This window comes from Callorhinchus milii, unplaced genomic scaffold (assembly GCF_018977255.1).
Source record: "Callorhinchus milii isolate IMCB2004 unplaced genomic scaffold, IMCB_Cmil_1.0 Scaffold16, whole genome shotgun sequence".
NCBI classification, from domain to species: Eukaryota; Metazoa; Chordata; class Chondrichthyes; order Chimaeriformes; family Callorhinchidae; genus Callorhinchus; species Callorhinchus milii.
The window spans coordinates 15,540,133-15,564,366 of record NW_024704757.1 but is presented as its reverse complement, the minus strand read 5'-3'; the positions used below and the strand labels follow the sequence as shown (position 1 = coordinate 15,564,366).

Genomic DNA, 24,234 nt, shown 5'->3' with positions numbered 1-24,234 from the left:
ATGCCCATCAGTCAGCCCCCTGCCCCTCCCCTCCCTTCTCACTCCCTGACCTCAGCTCGGGTCTGAAATGCTGTACACTGTCCAGCGCCTTGGGACGTCCTCCCGACGTGAAAGGTGCTATACACGTGTAATCGTGTTGTTGTTGTTGTTGTTATTGTGAGTGTCTGGGTGCAGACTGGATGATGTTATGCGAAAAGGTAGTGAAGCGCATACACTGGCAGAGGTGGACAGACACAGCTGCTAACTCCTCATCAAGCCCCAGGGTTCTGCTCCGAACAACTGTTACTTTCTTTGTGAGAAGCAAACGTAATTTTTTTTTTTAAGAGCTAAAAATGCCGAATAATAAATGCAATCGCTTATTTCAGCGCTGAGGACGAGTGGTTGATTGAGAAGAGCGGAACTCTTGCATTATTACAATCTCTTGCTGTTTGACTGGCGAGCAGCCACCCAACATGCAGACTTCACAAGGAACTTTGCAACTTAGCTTCGGGAAGGTCAGGCGATGAGGAGTGCGACGGGCGGAGAAAAAGAAAGTGTGAAATTCCAGTATGGTCACAATTGGCTGCCGCGCTTCACCCACGAAATACACAGTCATTACACTTTACAGTGTATTCTGTGAAGCGCTTTGAGGCATCTCGAAGATGTAATAAGGTGCTATATCAATTGCAAGGATTATTATTATTATTACTGGTTGGGGATGCATTTCAGTCGAGCTGTTTCTTACATCTATCTGTTGCCGCCCCCATCCTTCCCCCCCCAAAGCTCTATTAAACATTACTGCTGCTGGCAGGTTCATTGAGAATCAAATACATCAAAGAATCTGAAATGAATTAGTTAGCAGTCAAAGCAATTCAAGTAATGAGTTGTCTTCAAGGTACTGTAGGACTATGAAAAGGATTTAAATAAGACTCTTCGTTTAGAGGAGAAGATCATGAGATTTTAATAAGCCAAGATAATAGAACCTAATGATTACTCTGAGAGTTGCCCGTGGTTTATAATTTGTCTTGGCCTCGGAACGCTTTTGCTGAAGACAGTTTAATTAAGTCTTTTTGCTAAAATTTCAGGGATTGAATCCAGGATTTTTCTGCATGCATCTGCCATCTATTAACCCAGTTACTCATAGGATCAATAGTAACCCTGAGAAGCTCATGTTTTACCTTACATGTCACTTACAGTTAATTCCACCCAAAGGGACCTGACTTTGTAATCACAGTATTGTTTCCAGTACCCATTTCACCAACCTTCAAAGACAAACTGAAGGCACAACATACAGATATGAAACCCACTGAGCTACCAGGGTGACCTGTATAACTCACGCTACTTGGATCATTGAATATTTTATTAAAGGTAAAACTGTTCACGTAGCAAAAGACCCTGGCGGAGAATAAATCAGAAACCAAGCCCTATTACAGTAATAATAAATAACAATCCTCTCATTGTCCTCTCAAGTGTCTCAAAGCATTTGACGTAGAATTAATAAATGATAAGATTCCTTTGCCCTTGATACAGCACCTTAGCGCTTTGTTGAAACACCTCAAAGCCCTTCACAGGACTTTTTATAGTAATGTGAAGGGATTGTGCTATTGGTAGACAAATGCAGCAAAGCAGCCATGAAGAGAAATACCAATTTTATCATAGAATCATAGAATCGTACAGCACAACAAGAGGCCATTCGGCCCATCGAGTTTGTACCGGCTCGCTCACCGCTGCCTGTTAGCCGAGGGCATGAGATCAAAGACCTGACGTGGTGCTTGGGACCATAACCTTCTCACCCAGAAGGTGAGCGACCTACACACTGAGCCAAACTGACACACAAAGCCGCCAGAGGCACATGACATTGTTTCTAACTTCACACCTTCAGACCTCCACAGTCCATTTGATTTAACGAGAAAGGTCTCACACACCGTGGAACCTCCGGATGTCGCATTTTCGGGTAGGTTTGTTCCCCGAGGGAAGCAATTTAAAAAAAAAATCATCTCACCATTGACCTGACCCTACTTGGTGTGTTTTTATATAAAAACACAAGTTGAGGAATGTCACGCAGATATAAAATCTGACTTCAGACCCAAATATGAGCTTAATGACATCCCCTCAGCCTTTTGAAGGAATATGTCTTCTGAAAAGGTTAATCCTTTCTTCTTTGGAAAGGATGCAAAATTATTTCGGCTGATTTGCTTTGCCTGTAGCATCATCTTTCTTTGCAGAATGATTTGCTTGTTAACAATGGAGAAAACAGCAGTAAGAACACAGAGGCTCACAACAAAACTACCTTCCTGTGACAAACAGAGACATTATTGTGAACCTTTGCATGCCTTAAGTAAGGAAGACATTGTCCAAATGAGTAATTTGAGGAATGAGAGCATATCTAGTCGCTATGGGACCAGGGTTCATCTGTCAGGAACCCTCAGCAGTAAAGGTCCTCCTAAGCAAGTCAAAATCCTCCGCACTTTTATAACATGAGTGGAGTCAATTGCAGCAAATTCCTGATAACTCGTCACTGCAATGGAAAGAGGGCTCAGTGGCAAGTTATTCGGTGTTATTCGGTTGGCATATTGACAGCTTGATGACTTAAGTGGTAGTGACGCGTTTACAAACTGATGCTGTGCATCGACCAATTTTCCTGCCCACTCCAAACGCAACAGGGAGGAAACTCATGGATCCATTTACATCTTCAAGACTGAGATGGACAGCTATTTGTTAGCTCAGGGTATTAAGGGATATGGGGCAAGAGCCGGTAATTGGACTTGAGGTACAGATCAGCTGTGGTCTTATAGAATGGCTGAACAGGCTCGAGGGACTGAATGGCCTCCTCCTGTTTCTGAAAACCTGAGTTTTTCCAAAGGGATGAAATAATTTGTCCCTTTCTCTGACGGAGAAAACTGGAGGCTTGAAGCAAGGGCTGCTGATGTACGTTACAACTGGGCAAGAGGAGGAGACGAGGATTTATAATAATAATAATAATAATAATCCATGACAGCTCTGTCTTGCCTCCAAAGCGGTGAGAGGCTGTTTGCTCGTGATTCTTTAAGCAGCCGATGAACTAATCAGCTTCCTAACCCCTTTAATACTCACCCTTTGAGTCTCTCCTCATACAGGTGAGGGAGCCTTGTGAAACAATGATGTGCGTCTGCTCACTGAAATCGGTTACCAAACTACAGATGCGTGCAACACAGCTTGCCGCTCGCTGGCTTTCCAATCCGGGCTGTTTTCTTTTATTATTGAGATATATTTTTTTTGGGGGGTGAGAGGTGGGTGAGTTTTCATTTTAAATTTAATTAATCTCTGAGTAGATTAATCTTGTGGGATTTTCTTTACTTGTTTTTCATCATTCTGCAGGCAAATCAATGTGCTTCACATAATACTGTATGCAACAATGCCCTTGATATTTGTACGCGGGCTTTAACCCTTTAAATACCGGATCCCCCGAGGCACAAGTGAGCGTGGCTTGCAATGATTTAAAAACCATTTCATAGTGTAAGCCTTTCATGCTTGACTGATCATTTTGCTCACAAAATCTACAGTCAATCGTGCACAGCAGCGTCCCACAAACAGCCGTGGATTGAGTGACCACAATGTTTTTTATTTTAATAGTATTTCCGCACTTGGATGTGTAAAATGTGCAGCACTCTGGGACGTGGGCTGACACGGATTAACTTGCTGTGTTTGCCTCCATGCCTGATAACACTTTGGTATCAAAATGTCTTCTAAATACAGTCACTACACATTGCCAGGGAATCCCGTGAAGCACTTTGCGACAACTCTTGATGTGAAAGGCGCTGTAGCAAATGCAAGGATTATATGCAAGGGGACGTTACATAAATTCATCAGTGCTTCTCTGTGAGGCAAATGTTCTGACTTGAGAGGTGGGCCCCTCGACATTACAAAGGAAAATATATCTTGCACTTGTGGATTTGACATTTGTCCAAGTGCTTCTTTGCTTTGGTGGTATTTTGTGTTTGGTTCCATATTAAAAATTAAAACATTTTTAAAAATATATGTACTTTTGACTAAAAATGCAACCTTTCTGAATGTTTGAGCGTACGTTTAATCCAACCTGCGTGCAGCACATCTGAAGCTCATCATAGCAATATGGTAATGACATATGATGGAGCTCTGTGAACCAGCCTCAGGGTTTGCCATAAGTTCTAGCATCCTGCACTTACATAGCAACCCATTGCTTATTGTCTACCAGAAAGACACAGAACCTCATGACTTAAGAGATCAACTGCCAATTCACATCTTGTTTCATATGTTTTATGCATTGTTTCTGTTTGACCAATGCCCATCACAAGCTAGTGGTTAATAATAATAATAATAGTAATAATCCTTGCATTTGATATAGCGCTTTTCACGTCGGGAGGACATCCCAAAGCGCTTCACAGAACACACTGTAAAGTGAATTGACTGTATATTTGTGGGCGAACGCGGCAGCCAATTGCGCACAGCAATGTCCCACAAACAGTCGTAGATTGAAAATGACCAATTTATTATTTTTTTTTAGTTTTGGAGGGATTATTATTAGGCTCTGTGTGGAGTAAGGAAACTTGCCCGAGGTTTCGCCCTCTGCCTGGAATTGAACTCAAGTCTCTCACTCGCAAAGCGAGTGCTCTAACCACTGAGCTACAGGACTCCGTTAGTTAAGTTAAGGTGCTTCAAATCAAAGTTCAGGGACGAGGTTTAAATCAAGGATGAGTCTCAAAGCAAAATTGAACTGTAGCGGGCCAGCACGCCAGTGGGTGGGGACCTGGGTGATGGGATGTGGAGTTTGGTGTGGGTGAGGGCAGAGTTTGGAATGACGTGAAGTTTGTAGACGGTGGAACCAGGGAGCGTGACCGGCGAGGACTGGGTTTGAGAAGTAACAGAGGCGTGAGTGAAGGTTTGGGCGGTGTTTTGTATGAGAATGTTGCGGTTGCACCCTGGATAGGTGGCACATGCACGTACAAGAGAAGGGAAGGGATATTTTAAACAGTGGAAGCTGTGCACAGTTGATAACCCTGTTTGTTGTTATCTTTGCTAAGTACATTCCTAGTAAAAGAATTTGCTTCAGGGATTAATTTCCCTCTCTTTGTGTTGATGTAGTTAAGCTTTTAATGTCACAAAGAGTTGCTGTTGTTTGTTGAAGGGTTGTAGTGCCAACATTTCATGCATAATTTAATCAATTTGCTTGTCTCCTTTTAGCTTCTCCATCTGGTATGATGAAGACACTTTGATTGGAAATATGCATTTACCAACATCACCTAAGTCTATATTTACTGAGGTCTGCTCAATGACTATAATTATAACCTTTGAAAATTGGACCAAAGATGATTTTTGGAATGTTTTGTGTGTTCTGGTTATAAATTCGTAATCTGAAATTCCACCCAGTCTTGGCCTGTCGGACCATATTTATTTTTTTGCTTTAAGATCATGAAACGACGTCAAAAATTCTCAAAGTCAACTCAGTTCAAAATGCTGATTTTTTCCCCCCAGTTCCTAAAAAAAAAATTCATGAACTTTCCTACAACCAACACTTACATTTTGAGATGAAACGGTCTGGATGAAAGTCCAGGTCTTTGGAGCCTGTTGTAACACTATAGAAGGAAGTTAATAATAATAATGATAATAATTTGCCCACGAAATACACTGTATTTACTGTATATTCTGTGAAGCGCTTTGAGACGTCTCGAAGACATGATAAGGCGCTATATCAAATGTAAGGATTATTATTATTATATTATTATTATAATCCTTGGATTTGATACTGTGTCTAAGATATTGTCGAGATGGTTTAAAGGGATTCCCAGAAGTTACTGTATTGACTGTGAAATTGTTGGCAAAGTTGTTAACAAACAAGAGGTTTGGAAGGGTAGCATGATTGAAACTACAGATAATACGATTGTCTAATAATTTAAGCAACTCGAGGGAAAAATCCTGGTCATTAAGCGTTACTGGAGCAACTTTAATCACCATTGCAAATAAAATGTGCGATGCACTGCGAGGAACAGAAACATGTGATGTTTGTTACATGGCTCTGGCGATTTCTTTGGCATTTTTCAAACAGGGACTAGAATAGAACCAAGATTGTTCAAGCTGGGGCCCCCCCTCCTACCATACAGAAAATTTATACCCTCATCGTCAACACTGTAAACGCTGTATATTGAAAGAGAAGTCGTCAGCGCAGCGTGGCTAATGAAGGGATGTCTGTCCGCTCACTGACTACAGTCAGTTTCAACAGATGGATCAAGCTGCCCCAAACCATTGCTGCTCCGTGTGTGTCGACAAGTTCATTCATTCTTCTGAACAATACTTCCCAGTGTGAGCAACACCACTGCCACTAAAGGGCCTTTCTGCCCATATTGACGGTATGAATCGCTGGCGGTAGATTGTGAAGGCATCCAGCAGGAGACGTTTGTAGATGAGATGCTTCCTAAGCTGTGCAAGAATTTTTTTTGTGTGACAACTCAGTGTGTTGTTGAATACTTTGCCTTTTTTTATCTCCTTAACTTTCCTTTGTAAAAACCGGTAAAAAAAAAAGTAGCGTCATCGCGGTGCGTCATTTAAGAATAACAATCGAGGAAACACATCCAGGGAACATTCCATGTGATAAATATCAAACGTATTTTATAATCATAATAATAATAATAATAATAATAGACCTTGCATTTGATACAGCGCCTTATCACTTCTTCGAGGCGTCTCAAAGCGCTTCACAGGATATATGTAAAGTGAATTGACTGGGTATTTTGTGGGCGAAACGCGGCAGCCAATTGCGCACAGCAGTGTCCCCACAAACCAATAGCGAAGACTCATGAACAGGCATCCAGTATAGAAATCTTGTAAATGTCTAGATTGCCCACGATGCTATTAGGTGAGGCACAGTGAGCTACCGTATCACTGAAACATACAGAGCAACAGATTGCACTGTCACTCCTCATCAACGGAACAAAGCTCTGTGCGTTCCCAAACTGATTCCAGCTGATTAAAAATGCACGAGAAATGCAATATTCAACAGAAAACTTTTTACATTTTTATGTTTAAATCTACATAAGAGGGACCCACAGTACTTACAGTCCCAAAGAGATGCCAGCGCTGGGGAAAGATATTTGAAATCTCTGCCCATTACTCACGCACCGCTTATTTGATGGGTGGGGGTGGTGGTTTGGCTGTTTGGCTACGGACAGCAAATTTTTATGATTTGAGCAGAAATCTGAACAAAAATGGCTGGCTCAGGGAGCCTGGAGTTACCCTGGTCCTCAGGTTCAAATTAAATCAATAGCCATTTGCATACATACACACACACACACACACACACACACATACATACATTTTACAAAACTCTTAGGACTGACATGATAATAAGTCACATAACATCTCATTGATCGGGTTGTCTCAAAGTGCTTGACAGATGCATTGGTGAGCACTGCCGGGAAAGGGGTGATTGAAAGATGGTGACCCAATGCACGGTTTAAACAGATATGTTTTTAGGAGGGATTGAAAGGCAGGGAGTGGTGGGGTGGGGTAGGGGCGGGGTGGTTGGAGGACATGATGAATTTGTTACGTAATGCAAGGGAACGGTTGAAGATTAATTCTCTTGCAAGTATTGATTTTTGTTTACTAATTTGAGCTTTTATTGGCATTTGATTAATAGGATATCAGCTAAATGGAAGAATTTGCTTGTTCTTGAGAAATTGGATTTAATTAGCTTACTGGGGGCTGATAGGGAGCCCTACACTGGAATGTTAGCCTCAAAAGACTCTGAGTCAATGTCCTGATGTGGGGCTAACAACTCACAACTGTAGAGAGGAGAGTGCCCCGACCTGAGCCAGGCTGACACGTGCCATAAAGCAACCTCAACTTGACCTTGAGCTACTGCCAAACACCTCCACTATTCTGACTTGTTGGCCTCCAGGGAAAACTCAAACTTTGGCTGTGAATTATTTAGATCTTCGGTGCCTGGATTCTATTAGCCATATGTGGAGTCCTGTAGCTCAGTGGTTAGAGCACTCGCTTTGCAAGCGAGAGACCTGAGTTCAATTCCAGGCAGAGGGCGAAACCTTGGGCAAGTTTCCTTACTCCACACAGAGCCTAATAATAATCCCTCCAATACCAAAAACAATAATAAATTGGTCATTTTCAATCTACGACTGTTTGTGGGACATTGCTGTGCGCAATTGGCTGCCGCGTTCGCCCACAAATATACAGTCAATTCACTTTACAGTGTGTTCTGTGAAGCGCTTTGGGACGTCCTCCCGACGTGAAAAGCGCTATATCAAATGCAAGGATTATTATTATTATTATTATTATTATCCCTGTTTTATCACTTTCCAGCACCTGACTCATTATACACAATATTACCTCTCGATGCTAATTTTGCTTCTTAAAAGTACTGTGATTACGCTTTTCAATTCAGAGTAGCTTGTAACATGTGGCACATTCCTCCCTGGGGCACAATATATCTTCAGAATGCCTATGATCTCACCTGGCAGAAACATGTTTGGATAGTCCAGTTCTTACCGACAGTGAGTTAATTTCACAACAATAAAAACAAGTAGCCACAAAGCTGCGACATCAGGCTCAATGTCGTCTTCTAGGCTGAAACTATTAGATTGGTTCACACTGTTCAAAGCCGTTACTCAGCACTGAAATCACAAAACTAAACACATCAAAGCTTCACGTCTTGTTTGAAAACACGGGGAAGCCTCGAGATGTCCTCCCGACGTGAAAGGCGCTGTACAAATGTCAATCGTTGTCGCTGTAAATCCCGTGTGTCGGTCAGTTTCATGTATTTATTTAAAGGCAATGTGGACCCTATGGATATTTTGGTATTTCTCCCACAGGTCACATGGTTAATTCACTTTGCAGTGTGTCCTGTGAAGCGCTCTGAGATGTCTCGACATCGTGATAAGGCGCTATATTTGGAGTTGAGGTACAGATCAGCCATGATCTAATAAAATGGCGGAACAGGCTCGAGGGGCTGAATGGCCTGATCCTGTTTCTATGTTCCTATATATCAAATGCAGCGATTATTATTATTAATATTATGATGATGATGATGATGATGATGGAGTGGGCGAGGAGGGAGAGGGAGCTGTTCATTAAGCCTGGCAGAGATTTGTTTTGTGTGCTGAGTGGATTGGTCAATGACAGAATTTTCACCTTTTATTTTTGCTAATGAGAAATCGTATTTTGCTTTCCTGCTCCTGTGCTGCAGACATTGTCCTCTCCTGCGCTTCATTCATTTACTCACCCATCCGCTCGCTTACCCACTCACTCACTCACCCACCCACTCACCCACTCACTCACCCACTCATTTACTTACTCACTCACTCTCTCGAGCCGCGACCCGGCTGATCCACCGCTGTTGAAATGGAGCGGAGATTAGCTATATTTGCAACAAAAGAAAAAAAATCTACCGCTGGTAGAAAAAAATGATCCCAGTCCAGTTGGCCTGGGCGAACAATCTCTCAAACTAATGGAGCCTGTCAGCTTGGCAGATTCAAAGTGACAAGTTGGAGGCAATCCCGCTGCTATAATTAAGATGCCAATGTTATAGTGTTTTTTTTTCTCTCTCTCGTAACAATAGGCGGTCTCTCCGAGCCGGGTACTCCTAAGGATGAATTGGCTCTTGGCTCTGCCGTTCTCTGTATTCATTCACATTACCAAGTGTGTCAATTGAACTCACTGCCCTACTACTGTGTCCCCTTTCTCGCACTGCAAAGCGAGACAGACACTTCTTCAAAAGGCTCTGTTAAATGTCTTGAGTGTCAATACATCGAGAGAAATCGTGGCGATGGTTTTTGCAGCTGAGTGATACACATAACAACTCTCACAAACGGTTGTAAAGTATGTGAACATATCTACTGAGCTGAAAATAATCAGGCACAGCCATCAGCTCTGTTTGGGGTTTGGTCCATGGCCAGAAAATTCTTTCGAAAGGCTGGTGTCCGCCACATTCTCTGTCCTCGGTTCACCATTATTTTGCTAAAAAAAAAACATTGCACGGAAATGAAGCAATGCTGCCTTAATAATCAGCTAACCTTATGCCAGTTGGGAAGGTACAGGGCACACCGATTTTTGTTGGCAATTGATGTGAAGAAGCACTTTTGGGTTGCACCAATTAAGTGTGCAAGAGGGGTTCAGGTGAAAGCTCGTCAGGTCATTTGAACTCATTCTCCTTTTTCCAAAACTACCCTCTTTTAAGCTCTTTCTTAAACCAATCCAGGCTCGTGACAAATCCATTGCAGCCTTCCCTCCGGGAAAATAAATATTTCCTGGTGTCTGTCCTGAAATTGTCAGCGTAATGTCTCGTGGCTATCACTGTGCACAAGGGAAACTGAAGTAATTATACCAAAAATGCGGTTGACACCAAAATATTTTTTTTATTGTACCTATTAAGCTCCAGGTATCATGAGTGAAAGTGGTGTCCCATTCTCATCTGTGGGTATGTGTGAGTGTTTGGTGTGTGCGGGGCGGGGGAAGAGAAATGGATTCTACTCTGCTAAAGTGTAAAACAATTATTTTTTTTCGCGGATTTGCCGTTAGAAGCACACCTCGATCTTTTCTACATATGGTCTCAGTTTTATGCTGCTGCAAGTAACGCAACATCAAAGTGCAATAGAAATGGTGTGCCATTGGGGGGGAACAGAGTGACTCTCAAAATGAGCTGTAGGCACTATGTCAGCCTTTCAAAAGGCCAATTTATTCTATGAAATTAATAATGGTTATGTCCAGAGTTTGCCTAACCAAACACTCTAATCTACATATGATATTGATGTTGCCTTTGATCTTGTATGCAGGCAAACATGAGTGCAATAGTATGAATGCACGTATGCTTGTACATTATGTAGGAGGTGTCAGATTATGGTTTGTGTTCTCGTTTACAACGATTTGTACGTTGTATGCGATTTTTACTGGAAAAATACAACAATTCACTCGTGGAAAGGTAATACCGAATCTTGGGTCAAGCCAAGTTAGAAGTATTTCTAATTTATTTGCACATCACTTACAGACATTGAACAGCACCGAACACACAGCGTTATTTACACCGACCGGTTTCAATTGTACGTCAGATAAAAAAATCGATATGAACAAACAGTGACAGGGTGTAAAACATCCAGTTTTAACAAAAGGCAAAAATACTGCAGATGCTGGGAATCTGAAATAATAAACCGAAGTTGCTGGGATCACTCAACAGGTCAGGCAGCATCTATGGAGCTAAAATAAAGTCAGTTAACATTTCAAGTCATGATAAAAGGTTATCGACCTGAAACGTTAACTCACTTTCCTCGCTCCATAGATGCTGCCTGACTTGTCGAGCGCTCCCAACGACTTCTGTTTTTAGTCCAGTTTCAACGGTTTGCGTAAAACATTCCTGCCACGTGTAAATGTACACTGGTATTTGTGATGCCGGTTTGTGTCAGGCTTGAACAAAATATAACGAAGCACACATTAAGTTTTGTGAGCAATCCCAAAGGCTCAGACCGTGATCGAAAGAAAAGAAATAAAGCCAGGATTTATTACTCCACAAAATTGTGCAGGGATGCAATGTTCATTGCTCAAGACCCACCATTCTTTCGAAAGGTTGCTTAATAAATATATATATATATATATATAAACTTTCATTTTACCCTATGCATTGATCAATAGAATGTAATTGTCTCAGACCTATCTGTATGCACGTGCGTATTATAATAACCCTTATAATATGTAAGATTATATTATGAAAGATTATAGAGCTGCACAGTGGTTTGCAATGTATATTAACACTGATTGTCAATCTTCTACAGTGAGAATCCATATCAATAAAAGACAATTATGTGCCTATTTGTGTTGGCTTGTAACAGCCACTTAGGATCGACATGGACAAAAGATATTTCTGTTCCTGTCCAAAGAATGTCTGTCAAGTGAATGTACATTTCACTGTTACTTTTACTCACAATTGACTGCAATGCCGGTGCCTGTGATGATAGTGTTTTCAGATGCATGAAAAAACAGTGAGGATTAAGTACATCTTGACCATCACTGTTCTGAATAATGTACTTTTTTTTAACTTAATACCTAAACAGCTGAAAACTTATTGTATCACAGTGAGGGGAAATCAGAAGGTGATAAGCAATACTTTATGGAAAATGACAATTAAATGGCAGAAAAACATACAAGATGTTGGTTTCATGGCTGGTATTGTGAATACACTGCCCTTAAAGCCGCAGAGATAGAATCAACAAGGATGTTTAAAAGAGAGATAGACGGAGACTTGGGCAGAACAGGTATTAAAGGTTTTGGTGAAAGGGCAGAACATTGGGTTTAAACAAAATGCCAATATCAAATGAACTGGTACAACAAGCTCGATGGGCTGAATGGCCTCCTCTTATTCTGTGCTTTCCTGTGTTCCTAAACTAACTAACAATTGATTCCTGGCACTGTTTTATTTAAGGCTGTTGATAAAAACCTTTTTGCACTCAATGTGCAGTGAAGTGGAGCTAGCAATGGCACTGTAAACTGTAAAGTGTGAGTGTCGAGAATCAATTAACATGCAGAATGGACTAAAGTCTAGCAAATATAATGTCTCCCAATCCACTTTGCTGAATGTGCAACTAAGTGTAAAATGACTAAATCTGCCAATCATTTAGGTTCAGGTTTGCAGACCACTGAAAGGACAGTTGGGTGCAGGTCCAATAAATCTATTTGATATTCTGTTTCAATAAACTTGGTTCAATGATTGGGAGCGGTGCCAAGTTCACTATTACGCTGTTTGAGCCATTCAAATCTATTCATTTTAAACAGTGGCGAATGTGTTATCTGTGAGGAATGATAATCACTTGCATAGCTAACTACAGTGTTATTCTACTGGTAGAAGGGGTGGGGGCGCGGGGAGGGGTGCTTCGGACATGAAATGATCTAGAGTTACAACTTAATTAGAATTTATCAAGAGTTCAGTTCTCCAAATGAAATAACATTGCCTTTAAGTGGGAGTGCCATTGCCATTCGCATTCGGAATGAGATGAGAGGCCACATCAATTATTGTTAGGTTTTTTTTCAAACTGAGCCACTGATGAAAGCTTCTTTCATCGAGATGTAGGAGGATTGTTGTGATCAACTGTGCAACTGTGAAACCATAAAATATTACAGCGTAGAAAGAAAAAAAACATCCAGTCTGTGCTGGTGTTTGCTATCTAATCTAACATCAATCTCTTGCTCACTTCTAATACCTTTTAATTATTCTTCCTTCTCAAGCATCTATCTATTTCCCTTTTCAAATAATCTGTGGACTCTGCCTCAACAGGGGTTGTTGGCAAAGAATCACACATTCCAACAATGCCCTGCTGTCTAACCTCCTCATTCTTTATTCTTTGTGTCACTTCTTTGACCATTTGGGTTACTTTCAATCAAAGTCAATTAAAAAAAGGGGAATTGTTTTCCAATGCTTGAACTCATGGGGTTTTAGGGTGGCATGTTGGCCACAAAGCGTGAAATCACAAATGTCCTCCAGCAGAAATTTGGTGCTGACTACATTCACGAGTGACCTCAAATGCCACTTTCATTTAGTTCAGACTTCGACTGTAAATGTTTGTGAATTGTCGCTTGGTCAGATATTGCTTGTGAGGCAATGTGATTTATACCCAATGTGGGTATACCAATGTGGACACAGCTTTATCAGAAGGGTCTGCACTATAATTGCTCATGTGAGCTCCAAGTCACCTTGACAGACATGCATTGAATATGTTGGTTACCATAGAGCATTGGTTGGATTTACAACAGGAAACCCGTCCTTCAGTCAATCAATCCATCTTCAGGTCTGAAGGGGAACCCAATGTATCTTTAGGTCAAGCATTAACAATGGCAATTAGAGGGCTACTGTCAAAGTTTTATCAAACAAAAGGACCTTAGGAATGTAGGACATATTGCACATCTTAAGTATATAACCACTCCAATTCCAACTGTCTACTCCCCCGCCATATCCGTTAAATTTGTACTCCCCACATATGGATTATCAATCCTTATTGATGGCTAATGGAACAGCATGCTGGTGTGGAGGTAATAGTTTGTCAGTATCACTCTAAGACGTGTTAGGAATGAAGATTATAAATAACAAATGGGATCAGCAACTAACATTCCAAACACAAAACTTGGCATCTGTTTTCACCCTGCTGTCCACATCAAGAGCGAAATTGCTGAAAGGCAAAATAAAACCAGATAAATATTGAACTTTCTAAATATATTACATCCAGCATTGGCAAAATGGAGATGTAAAAAAAATAATAATCAGACAGCCAATTAAAATAAAATGACTTTGTACCCAACTTTAACATTCAGTTTATACGCATGTACTGTCATTAGCTATATCTTAGTGAACACTTTTGAAATTATAACTTGTTAATCTTAAAATGACAGACTTGATCATTGGAATTCACCCAAATTATAAGGTATTCAAAAGAATCCCTTAAGCCAAGTGAACAGAATTTATTTTCTAAAGTATTTTGTATAGGTTCAAGGATCAAAGAAAACATTATTTTGATTAAAAAGGTGAATTAATTCAAATAAAGTGAACGGACAATAAACACCCTACGATGTGTATTGTTCTTGAGCGCTCTGGGAAGCTACCCCCCGTGAAGGGCGCTATATAAATGCAAGTTGTTATTGTTGTTCTATTTGGTTGAGTCAGGTTGGGTGACTTCTAAACCCAATTCTTTTCACTTGAGGTGCCATCTTGGATACTTTTTGGCATTACGCACAACAGTAGGTTCTATTTGCACTTCCCATTTATAATATAATATTTATATATTATAAGAATTCTTCTCCAACTCTTGATGTCCACAGGAAATTAATTGTCAGGGACTTGATATCCATTTGATTGCTGTCTCATAGCTCACCCTACAAAACTAGATGCAATAGTCTAAATGTTCCATTGTAGGGGGAAAAATTAAACCAACCCTGAGTGAGATAATTATTTATGCTTTACCTTCACATTTTAGTTTGTTTTCTCCAAAGATCACATTTATGTTAATAATGATTTCCTTAGAGAAAACATTCAGCTATTTTGAGAACGACTGCAATGTCTAACTGCTCGGTGTCAAAGCTATCATTATAGTCATACACTCGAGTGTGACACTCAATATTTCAGTGAGTGAACAAGGCAATAAAGAGCGTTCACTGTGATAAGAAACAGATAATAAAAGCGTTTTGACCCCTCAAGATCTGTGCATTTAACTAATCACTAGTGTTTGAGTTTAACATAAATTTCTTGGATCACCAACTTGTGAATTAAGACTGAATCTAACAAGAGAAGACGGTGAACTTGATATAGTAGTTAATATTCTCCTTGCTATAGAGATCAAGTGGCCCAATTACAAATATCTTTTGGTGGTTGGTTATAACTATAATTATGAAAATCCTAATTTTGCCAGAGATGAATGCTATATTTTCACTTGTCACCATCTTTGGTCTTAAGAGAAGGTACGTGGGTTTCAACCAAGCAGTTTCAACGTTACCACCTCCTCTCACCTGGGTTGGTTTTGACATTGTAACCCAATTAAGATTGATGGTGAAGAATTAGTTGACCACCAATCTGATAGGATTGAAAACATTAACACAACATTAGCCAACTTCTACACATAGAACACAGTTTACTTGTTCTGTGCCTCCTGTTTGGAGGCTTGTATTGGAATGGGATGGCAAGTACTCAATGATGTCTCACAGAGAGCAGGAGGGGAGTTGCAGTCTTTAACCCTTTTCTGCTTTGACTGAGTACAATTTAATTCCTTGGCAGATATTTGACAGGATTCTTTGTAGGCAAACAGTTTGGGTATGGATGACCTTGAGGAACCATCAGACAGAGAGTAGTTAAAGAGTGAAATCAGTGTTCTTCTGTATTTGCTTTTTATTTCCTTGGCTGACCTGTACAGATCCCCAACAAAGCAATAACAAATTGGATTGAGGGAAGAATTAGTGAGACCAAGCCACTGGGCGAAAGGCCTGAGAATCATGATCCATTCTGAAGATGCTTCATCGCCCTTTGAAGGCTCTTCGGTGTTGAAATCTAACCAGATGTCCACGACATAGAAAGGCAACCAAGACAGAGCGAATAGAATCACCAAAGCCACCACCATTTTCGCTATCTTTTTGCGAATTTTCAGCCGGGAGACTGGGAGGGCCTGGTTGCTGGAGTCACATTCCTTGAAGTGACCGGAGGTGCTCCACAGTCTTCGCCATGTCAGGAAGCAGATGACTAGATTGAAGAGCACAGGCAAGCCGTAGAGGGCACAAAAGAGTAGGAAATTGTAAGCCTGCTTCAACCTGACCTGAGGCCAGACTTCACTGCAGAAGGGAATCCCAAATGTAGCGTCGCTCACTTTCAGCTTGTTCATGAAGATGAGAGGCATACAGATGCCAGACGACACCAGCCACACCACACAGATGGTCCAGAATATTTTTCTCCAAGTAAAGAAAGACCTGGCATTCAGCGGGTTGTGGACATTGTAATACCGGTTAACGCTTATGACGGTGATACTGAGAACACTGGCGGAGACTGAGACAGCCTGGGTGAAGGGCACCGCTCTACACATAAAGTCACCGTATATCCAGGCTTTGTAGATCTGGTAGCCCAGGGTGGTGGGCATACACACGCAGACCACCATGAGATCACAAACAGCCAGGTTGATCAGCAGACTCCTGGTGGCACTTACCCCAGGCATCCTGTTGTTTCGTTTCCTGGTCAGCACTTTGATAGACATAGCGTTGCCAACGAAGCCAACCACAAAAGATATGGTATACATGACAGTCAGAGCAATGGTAGCTGGTTCCCGGATGGTTAGCAGAAGGCTCTCCAGGTCCCCCAGGCTCGTGTGCAAGGAAGAGTCTGTGCGGTCGAGGGACAGGTTCAATCTCCTCAGATGTGCGATCAAAGGGAAGTTGGAGAGGGTGAACCGCAGGGAGGTGTTCATGGTTCTGTATCCGAAGCTGTTAAACCCAGCATGCTGTGGGTACAGACCCTGTTCTGAGCCTCGCGGTGCAGACACCGGGTTCACTGCATCACAAGAGGATGAAATGCACTTTAACACAAAACGAACACTCCGTTGAAAGGCGCCTCTTGCACATTGTTGGGTGAGTTCCTTGCTCCCCGTGAGGATGCGGCTGGCAATGGTTGGGGGGGAGTTTGAGAGCGAGTTCAGGCACATTCATTCATTCATTCATTCATTCATACACACACACACACACACACACACACACATCCATTCCCTTTGCTCGGCTTTGCAGTGAAGAGCTGTGTGGATCAGGTGCTGAAAGGACAGCGACTGACTGACTTGGTGTTGGTTCGCCTCTGACAGTGGACACCTTGAGTCACCCCCCACCCCCCCCCCCCACCCCACCCCACCCCCCCCACCCCACCCACCCCACCCCACCCCCCCCCCCCCACCCCACCCCACCCCCCCACCCCCCACCCCACCCCACCCCACCCCCCCCACCACCACCCCCCCACCCCACCAGGGTCCCAGCACAAGGGGGACAGTGTAGATGGGCAGAGTGTCAGCCAACGTGGGCTGTTGATGTTCTTGTTGTTGTTGTTGATTTCTTTGCTGTTGAGTTAATAGACTTTCTCCCTACACTCTTGACTTCCCACAAGTCTGTCCTCTAATATCTCCTGTCTGTCTGTCTGTCTGTCTGTCTACTTTTTTGAGGATCGTTTTGAATCGCTTTTTTTTTGTTAAATAAATACAAAAAAAATCAAACATAATAACCATTTGTTTTTTTTTCCAATCTCTCTCTCTCTCTCTCTCTCTCTCTGTCTCTCTGTCGCTCTCTTCTGCGTCCTGTACTGTAAATCTTTTCCTTTATTCACTCATTCCCAGTTAATGGAGGAACTGGAAAATCTCAGTTCCTCGATTCATGTTTTTTTCAATATAATAATAATAATAACATATTTTTAATAGATATACAACTAAGCAGAGATTTCAATCGTTGAGCCTCTTACTTACAGCATTGGATGATTCCCAGTTAGTTTCTGCTTTTTATTTCCTGATTTGATTTCTCTCTCTCTCTCTCTCTTTCACTTTCTCTCTTTTTTCTTCCTTTGCTTTTGAAACCTCATTTCGTTCTTCCCCTTTCACAACCTTCGATCTTCTCCTCTTCCATTCAGATCTCTCTCTTTCTCTAAAATATATTATTGGTAGTATTATTATTGTTATTTTTTGTTGCCTCTTTTTCCCTTTCTTTCTTCTGTAGATGATTCCTTGAGTCGCACTCCACCACACCTCTTCCTCAGTCAGTGCTTCCCTGACTCTTCCTTCTCTCCTCCTCCTTCTCTCTCTCCCTCTCTCCCCCCACCCCACCTCTCTCCTTTTTCTTTCTTCAAATCCTATCGTCTCCCCCACCCCCCACCCACACTCCCTCCCCTCCCCACTCCCACAATCTTGTCAGCCAGTCACCAATCTATTGAGTAAGATAATCGTTGCCTTGCTGATTCAGGTATTACTCTTAATACTGTTCCTCCCTCAACCGACCTCCAGACAATGAAGCCAAAGCAAGTTCAGTCCAGAGTGAATACATTCATGTCCACACAATCACACACACAAGATCTGCCTTCTCCAGCCTCTGGCTGCTGTCAGCCCACTGTGTTAGGAAAGATGTCAGTGCTACTCACATCCAGAGCTGCTCCCCATCCATCCATCCATCCAAAGGGTTGACAATTCCTGGATTCCTGGAATCTCCAACTCCCCTCCCTCCTTCCCTCCCTCCCTCCCTCCCTCCTTTCCTGCCTGAAAGGGATTGCTTTCTGTTCTCTGTCCTGGAGTGGGTCTGAGTTTGGTTCAGGCAGTCACACGGTTTTGGGTGTGTGTCTGTTGGGGGGAGGTTTTGATTAGCTCTCTGTTGTAGACAATGTTGCTCAACCTCTCCTCTCCTCTCCTGTGGCTTCTCAGCTGCACAACACTCCCCCCACACAGCCCTGCTCTGGCTCTCAGCCGCCCAGGGCTCACAGGACCTGGCAAAGTGTACGACCAATTGAAGAGCATTTAATATCATGTAATGTGAAAAAAAAATCTCTTTACGACTGCTTTATGCACTTGAATGTGTTTTAAGCCCCAACCTCCAGCACAGAATGTGAGATATTCTCTCTCTCTCTCACTTCCCACCTTCAATTAATTAATAACAGCGTTTTTAAGTTATTTGACTGCAAAATGTAAGATGAGACCAAAAGCTAACAGCGCATTCTGTTATGAATGATTCGTCCTGTGGCTGTTTAAACCAAATGAAAGCCTTTCAATAAGAGGTCTCAACGATGTGATAAGGCACTACACCAAATGCAAGGATTATTATTATTATTAAATATTATTATGACCCACTGTAGAAATGTTAGGACACAATGATTTCTACAGGCTAAGACCAAGTGGAATTTTGAGTCTTTTGAGCTGACAGATGCTCACAGGTAACCCAGTCTGACTGAGAAATACAATTTTATAGTTTCGTAATCCCAAACCCAAGGTATATAAAGCTCCTCACAATTTATTTTATTTTATTTTCATGAGTCAGAACACTGAACATTGTCAACTGCAGTGGCGCGTTACGGGTAATGAAATAATAAATTATTTTAACCAAAGGGTTTTTTCGAGGTTCAATATAAATACTATTTAAATGATGGCTATGGAGGTTAAGCCCAACATTTCTGGTGAACTCGTGATATATTTTATCAGGATTAGGTGCTGCTCTGCATGATTTCAAACATTAGGATGTTCTATGCACAGCTGGTGAAAGTATTGCACTGTGGTGGGATGATTCAGTCCTATTCCCCTAAAGTGAATTTGTGCTTCTATTCGTGTGTTAGCTTTGCTCAGTCAGTAGTACTCGCGCCTCCGAGTCAGAAGGCCGTGGGGTCAAGCTCCCACCTCGGGACCTTGAACTCACAAATCTGGGCTGACACTGCAGTGCAGGGGTTGTGCTGCGTTGATGGAGGTGCCGTGCTTCGAAAAAGACTTTAAACTGATCGGTGGATGGTAAAGGACTCTATTGGAGAAGGCAGTTTCTCCCAGTCTCTTTTGGCCGACAATCTCTCGAATTAAATTAGTCTTTCACTTTACGGCTGTACGCGGGGACATCGGCTGTGTAGAGATTGGCCTCCTTTATGAATACTCCAATTGTGTAAATATCGCTTAAGATAAATGACTGTCTCCGAGTTCACAAGCAGTGTACCGGTTGACAAATTCGAGGTGAAGGAGTTATCTTAAGCACCAATGTGGCACCAGCATCCATTCCAGGATTTCTCAACATCAAGGATTATCTTGATCAACGGCCAAGTCTCTGAATGTCAATAATAATAATAATAATAATAATCCTTGCATTTGATATAATGCCTTATCACAGCTTCAAGATTCGCTTTCTTTCAAGATTGCTTTCCTCAGAAAATGTTACTTTCCATCCAACTTGAATCTCATTTGTAATTGGTAGATATTCTACTGCACTTACAATATCCTCAAGATCATTGGTAAATAAGCACAGTCCTCTGATGAGTTTAAATCTGTCAGCATTTGAGTCTCCAACCTTCGATTGTTTCCTGTTATTTAACCAATTCAATATCTATCAGCCAACTTGTCACTTTTGTTTCCTTGGGGATATTTCTCTTGTCACACTTCTTCTTTAAGCCACCTCAAATACCTTTGGAAAGTCAATAGATATAACGATGGCCTTGCCACCGTCATCCATCACCTGTGTGCCATCTTCAAAAGAAATAGAGTACATTTGTTAAAGCCACATGACCTGTCTATTGAAAACAATCTTGGCTTAGAACGTAATTAATTCGCTCACATTAAATGGGCCTGCATTTCAATTGATTATAGTATAATATTTTTTTCCCATTATAATCTGTCAGGGTTTCGAGTCGGTAATTCCAAGAATCATGCAATGACCTTTTTTTTTAAACAGGATTATCTTTCGTCTCATCTTTTGCTACCACCCCTGTCTTCAGTAAGTAGAGAAACATTTCTGGCCCGGTTCCCTTGCTTTTTGCCCTTGTTCACTTCAAACACCCTTGGATCCATTCCATCTGGGCCCATCAACTTATGAATATTCAAGTGCTTCCAGTTTCATACTGATCATTTCGGTGCTAACCACTAATTTCTCTGCGAACTTAAATACATCCCTATCCCTCCGATTATAGGAATGGAAATGAGATTGACAGTTTCTTTATTGAAAACACTTATGAAAAATTGTTTAAAATCCCTGCCCTGCTCCTCCCCCGACTGTAGAAAGAAGAAAGAACTTTTATCTCACCGTCCTTCATCAAAATATCTCTAAGAGCTTCACAAGTAATCACTGTCAAGTGCAGTGACTGTTGGTGGCAGACAAATATGCCGGCAATTTACTCCAGCAAAGAGCCATAGCTGTGACTAATTCTGACCAATTAATCTGAAGGATTGTTGGCCAGGAATATTTTACCTTTCCCAAGTTTAAAGCACTCTACTTTTTAAAAAATATTTTATTTTATATCGAAGAGAGAAGGGAATGTCTCTCAATGTCCTGGCCAACACTTGGGGTATTACTGCACACTTATTGGCTGGCGTGTTCACCCACAAAATATAGAGTCACTACATTTTACAGAAATTCCTTGAAACATCCAGAATGAATGATGTTATGTTTTCCAACCTTTGACCCTCAATCCTTTGAAGCACTTTGAGGCGTCTTCCTGATGTTGAAAGGCAATACGCCAAACGCCAATGCAAGAATTGTTATGTAAATGCAAGTTTTTATATGTATTTAAGAAATGAGAGATATTGTTTAATTCGAGAGGTGAAAAAACTGGTGATGAACACAGTTTCTTAGGTAGAAAATTGGATTTCGCCCACAAAATGTGCAGTCAATTTACTTCAATTCAATTCAGTGTATCCTGTGAAGCACTTTGAAGTACTCTCGAAGACGTGATAAGGTGCTGTATCAAATGCAAGGATTATTATTATTGTTATTTATCTTAAGTTTAATTAATGGGATGCCAAAAGATCCTGGTTATATTTCAACATTACCTTCTATTCACTGACATACGGCAATTTACATTTTTTAATGTCATGTTTTGCAGTCGGCAGCATTTCTTCTGCAGATGCAATGCCTCGTGGCAACACATCCCACTTGCTGGAACATTTGCACTTTACCTATCACATGTCATATCAGAGACACTCTCAGACACCGAGAGCAAATGTCAGGGGCACATGTGAATTTTAATAGCAGTCTCTAGAGTAAAAAAAACAAGGCAAAGTCTGGCCAAAAGGGCTAAGTTAAATCAAGCGAATACTGCCAACAGAGCCAAGATGGTTATCGTAAGGCAGCAAAACGAAAGTAAACACCATTCTAAACGTGCATGACATGCTTTATTGCTGCTAACTAAAGCTAGTCGGCAACAGTTACTGGGTATAGCTATTTGATTGGGTTTCCGCAGGAACCAAGACCAGAATGGTTATTTTTGGCTCCAGACGCTTGACATTAAGAATGGTTTTAGTTTTAAGACCCGTACAATATTGGATAATACTGAGATTCAAGTCTCAATTTGGACGCCATTTTTGCTGGTGGGTCTTTTTAAGAAGGCGTCTTCAGGCTGAGACCATGAGAAATTTTGTGTCCCAGGATATTGTGGTCGTATTTCAAAACTTTGTTGTTGGCAATCTGGTTTGAGCAGAGCAAAATGTCTGACATTTTGTTTGTGTTGATCTTTAAATATACGTTGTTCCTTGAGGGATGAGTTCCAGTGGACTTGAACACCCCTTTTCTCACCTCTGCCATTCTTACGTTCCACATCTGTTACTGTATATTGCTTTCATACAGTCAAAAGACGTTTTATGCTTTGAGGATTTCGCCCACAAATTACACAGTCAATTCACTTGACGGTATATTCTGCGAAGCGCTCTGAGACGTCTCGAAGACGTGATAAGGTGCTGTATCAAACGTAAGGGTTATTATTAGTATTAATTATTCTATACATTTGCCAGCTGCGTTCCCTATTTCATACCCGTAGTGTTTTTCTTTTTAATCTACCCACTTATCTGTGCGGTTCTCCTCCCTATCTGTGCCAGACTGTCATCGCTCCCTCTGCTCAGAAAATTCCCTGAAGTGTGTGCACTTTCCCACTCCGCAGTTAGCAACTTGGTTCGCCTGTCCTCGTCCACTGGTGAGCCGATGAGCAGGTTGAAAGGGAACGTTCACAAAGCATTGCTGCTGAAGGAAGGAACGAGGAGATGGATCTCAGCATTAAAGCTGCATGACTTTAGGCTTAAACCCAAATGCCTTGTAGATAATTTTATCAGACAGTAAAAGACAGGTACAGCGCTTACTGCATGCATTACACGTTATTTTAAGCAACGAATACGTCAGAACCAAATCTGGAATCAATGATCTCGCACTGCAATATGTCAGCATGGCTCAATCAGTAGCAGGTTCTCCACGGGTCTGGAGATTGCGCCCCTGTTTTGGGCACCTTGAACTCGCCATGCCGGCCTGACGCTCCATTCTCGCGTTGGAAGGACGTTGCATTGTTGGAGGTGCCATCCTTCGGATCAGAAACCTTTTGTCATCATCATATTCTAAGCAAAAAAAAAAAACAAGTGGGTCCTCGGTGGGTATTTAAAGTATTTTTTTTTCCTATTGAAACTGATCGATTTCAGCAGAATCGGAAAGTTGTGGTTTATTAATGCGGCTATCATAGCAGATTAAAACACGAGAACATGCAGCAATAGCACGTGTTTTGTGGCCAACCTGGTTTCGAGGTCAACGGGTATCATTTTTTTTCCCGCGTGCAAAAATGTTTTATCGGGTTAACACGAAGCTAACATGGATATGGTGGAGTCAAACCCATGCACACACACACACACACACACACACACATAATAGTTGGATTCTGTGTTTAATTCAATGCAAATTATTTCATTTCATATCTGATGTAACAACACAATTTACAAATACTGATATTATTTCGTCAATGCTCTTGAAGTCATGTATAAAGCCGATAAGTCAACATGCTGTATTGACTGTTTTTTAAACTTTAACCTAGCCAGGAGATTCTTCACTCTCCCCCCCACCCATCAAAAAAAAACCTGCTACTGAAGTCGTTTCATTCAATGGAGAATTTACTCACAGTGCTGACAAGTTGTCTGTATATTTACTGAAGTTTGAAACGCACAAGGTGATAGGAGTGTGCATTGACCCTGGGTTAGTTTGGAGCTGAATTAGTGGAAAGTCACGGAGATCTGGAACTCTCTCCCTTCCCCAAAAGGCTGTGGATTATTC

At 41.6% G+C, this 24,234-nt stretch overlaps 1 protein-coding gene across 1 annotated transcript; it reads right to left on the bottom strand.

Moving 5' to 3' along the window:
* Positions 1 to 15,602: 15,602 nt before the first annotated feature.
* Positions 15,603 to 16,919, bottom strand: LOC103186882 (QRFP-like peptide receptor). Its single transcript, XM_007906142.2, has one exon. The coding sequence runs from the start codon at positions 16,917 to 16,919 to the stop codon at positions 15,603 to 15,605; it is 1,317 nt and encodes a 438-aa protein (XP_007904333.2).
* Positions 16,920 to 24,234: the final 7,315 nt, after the last annotated feature.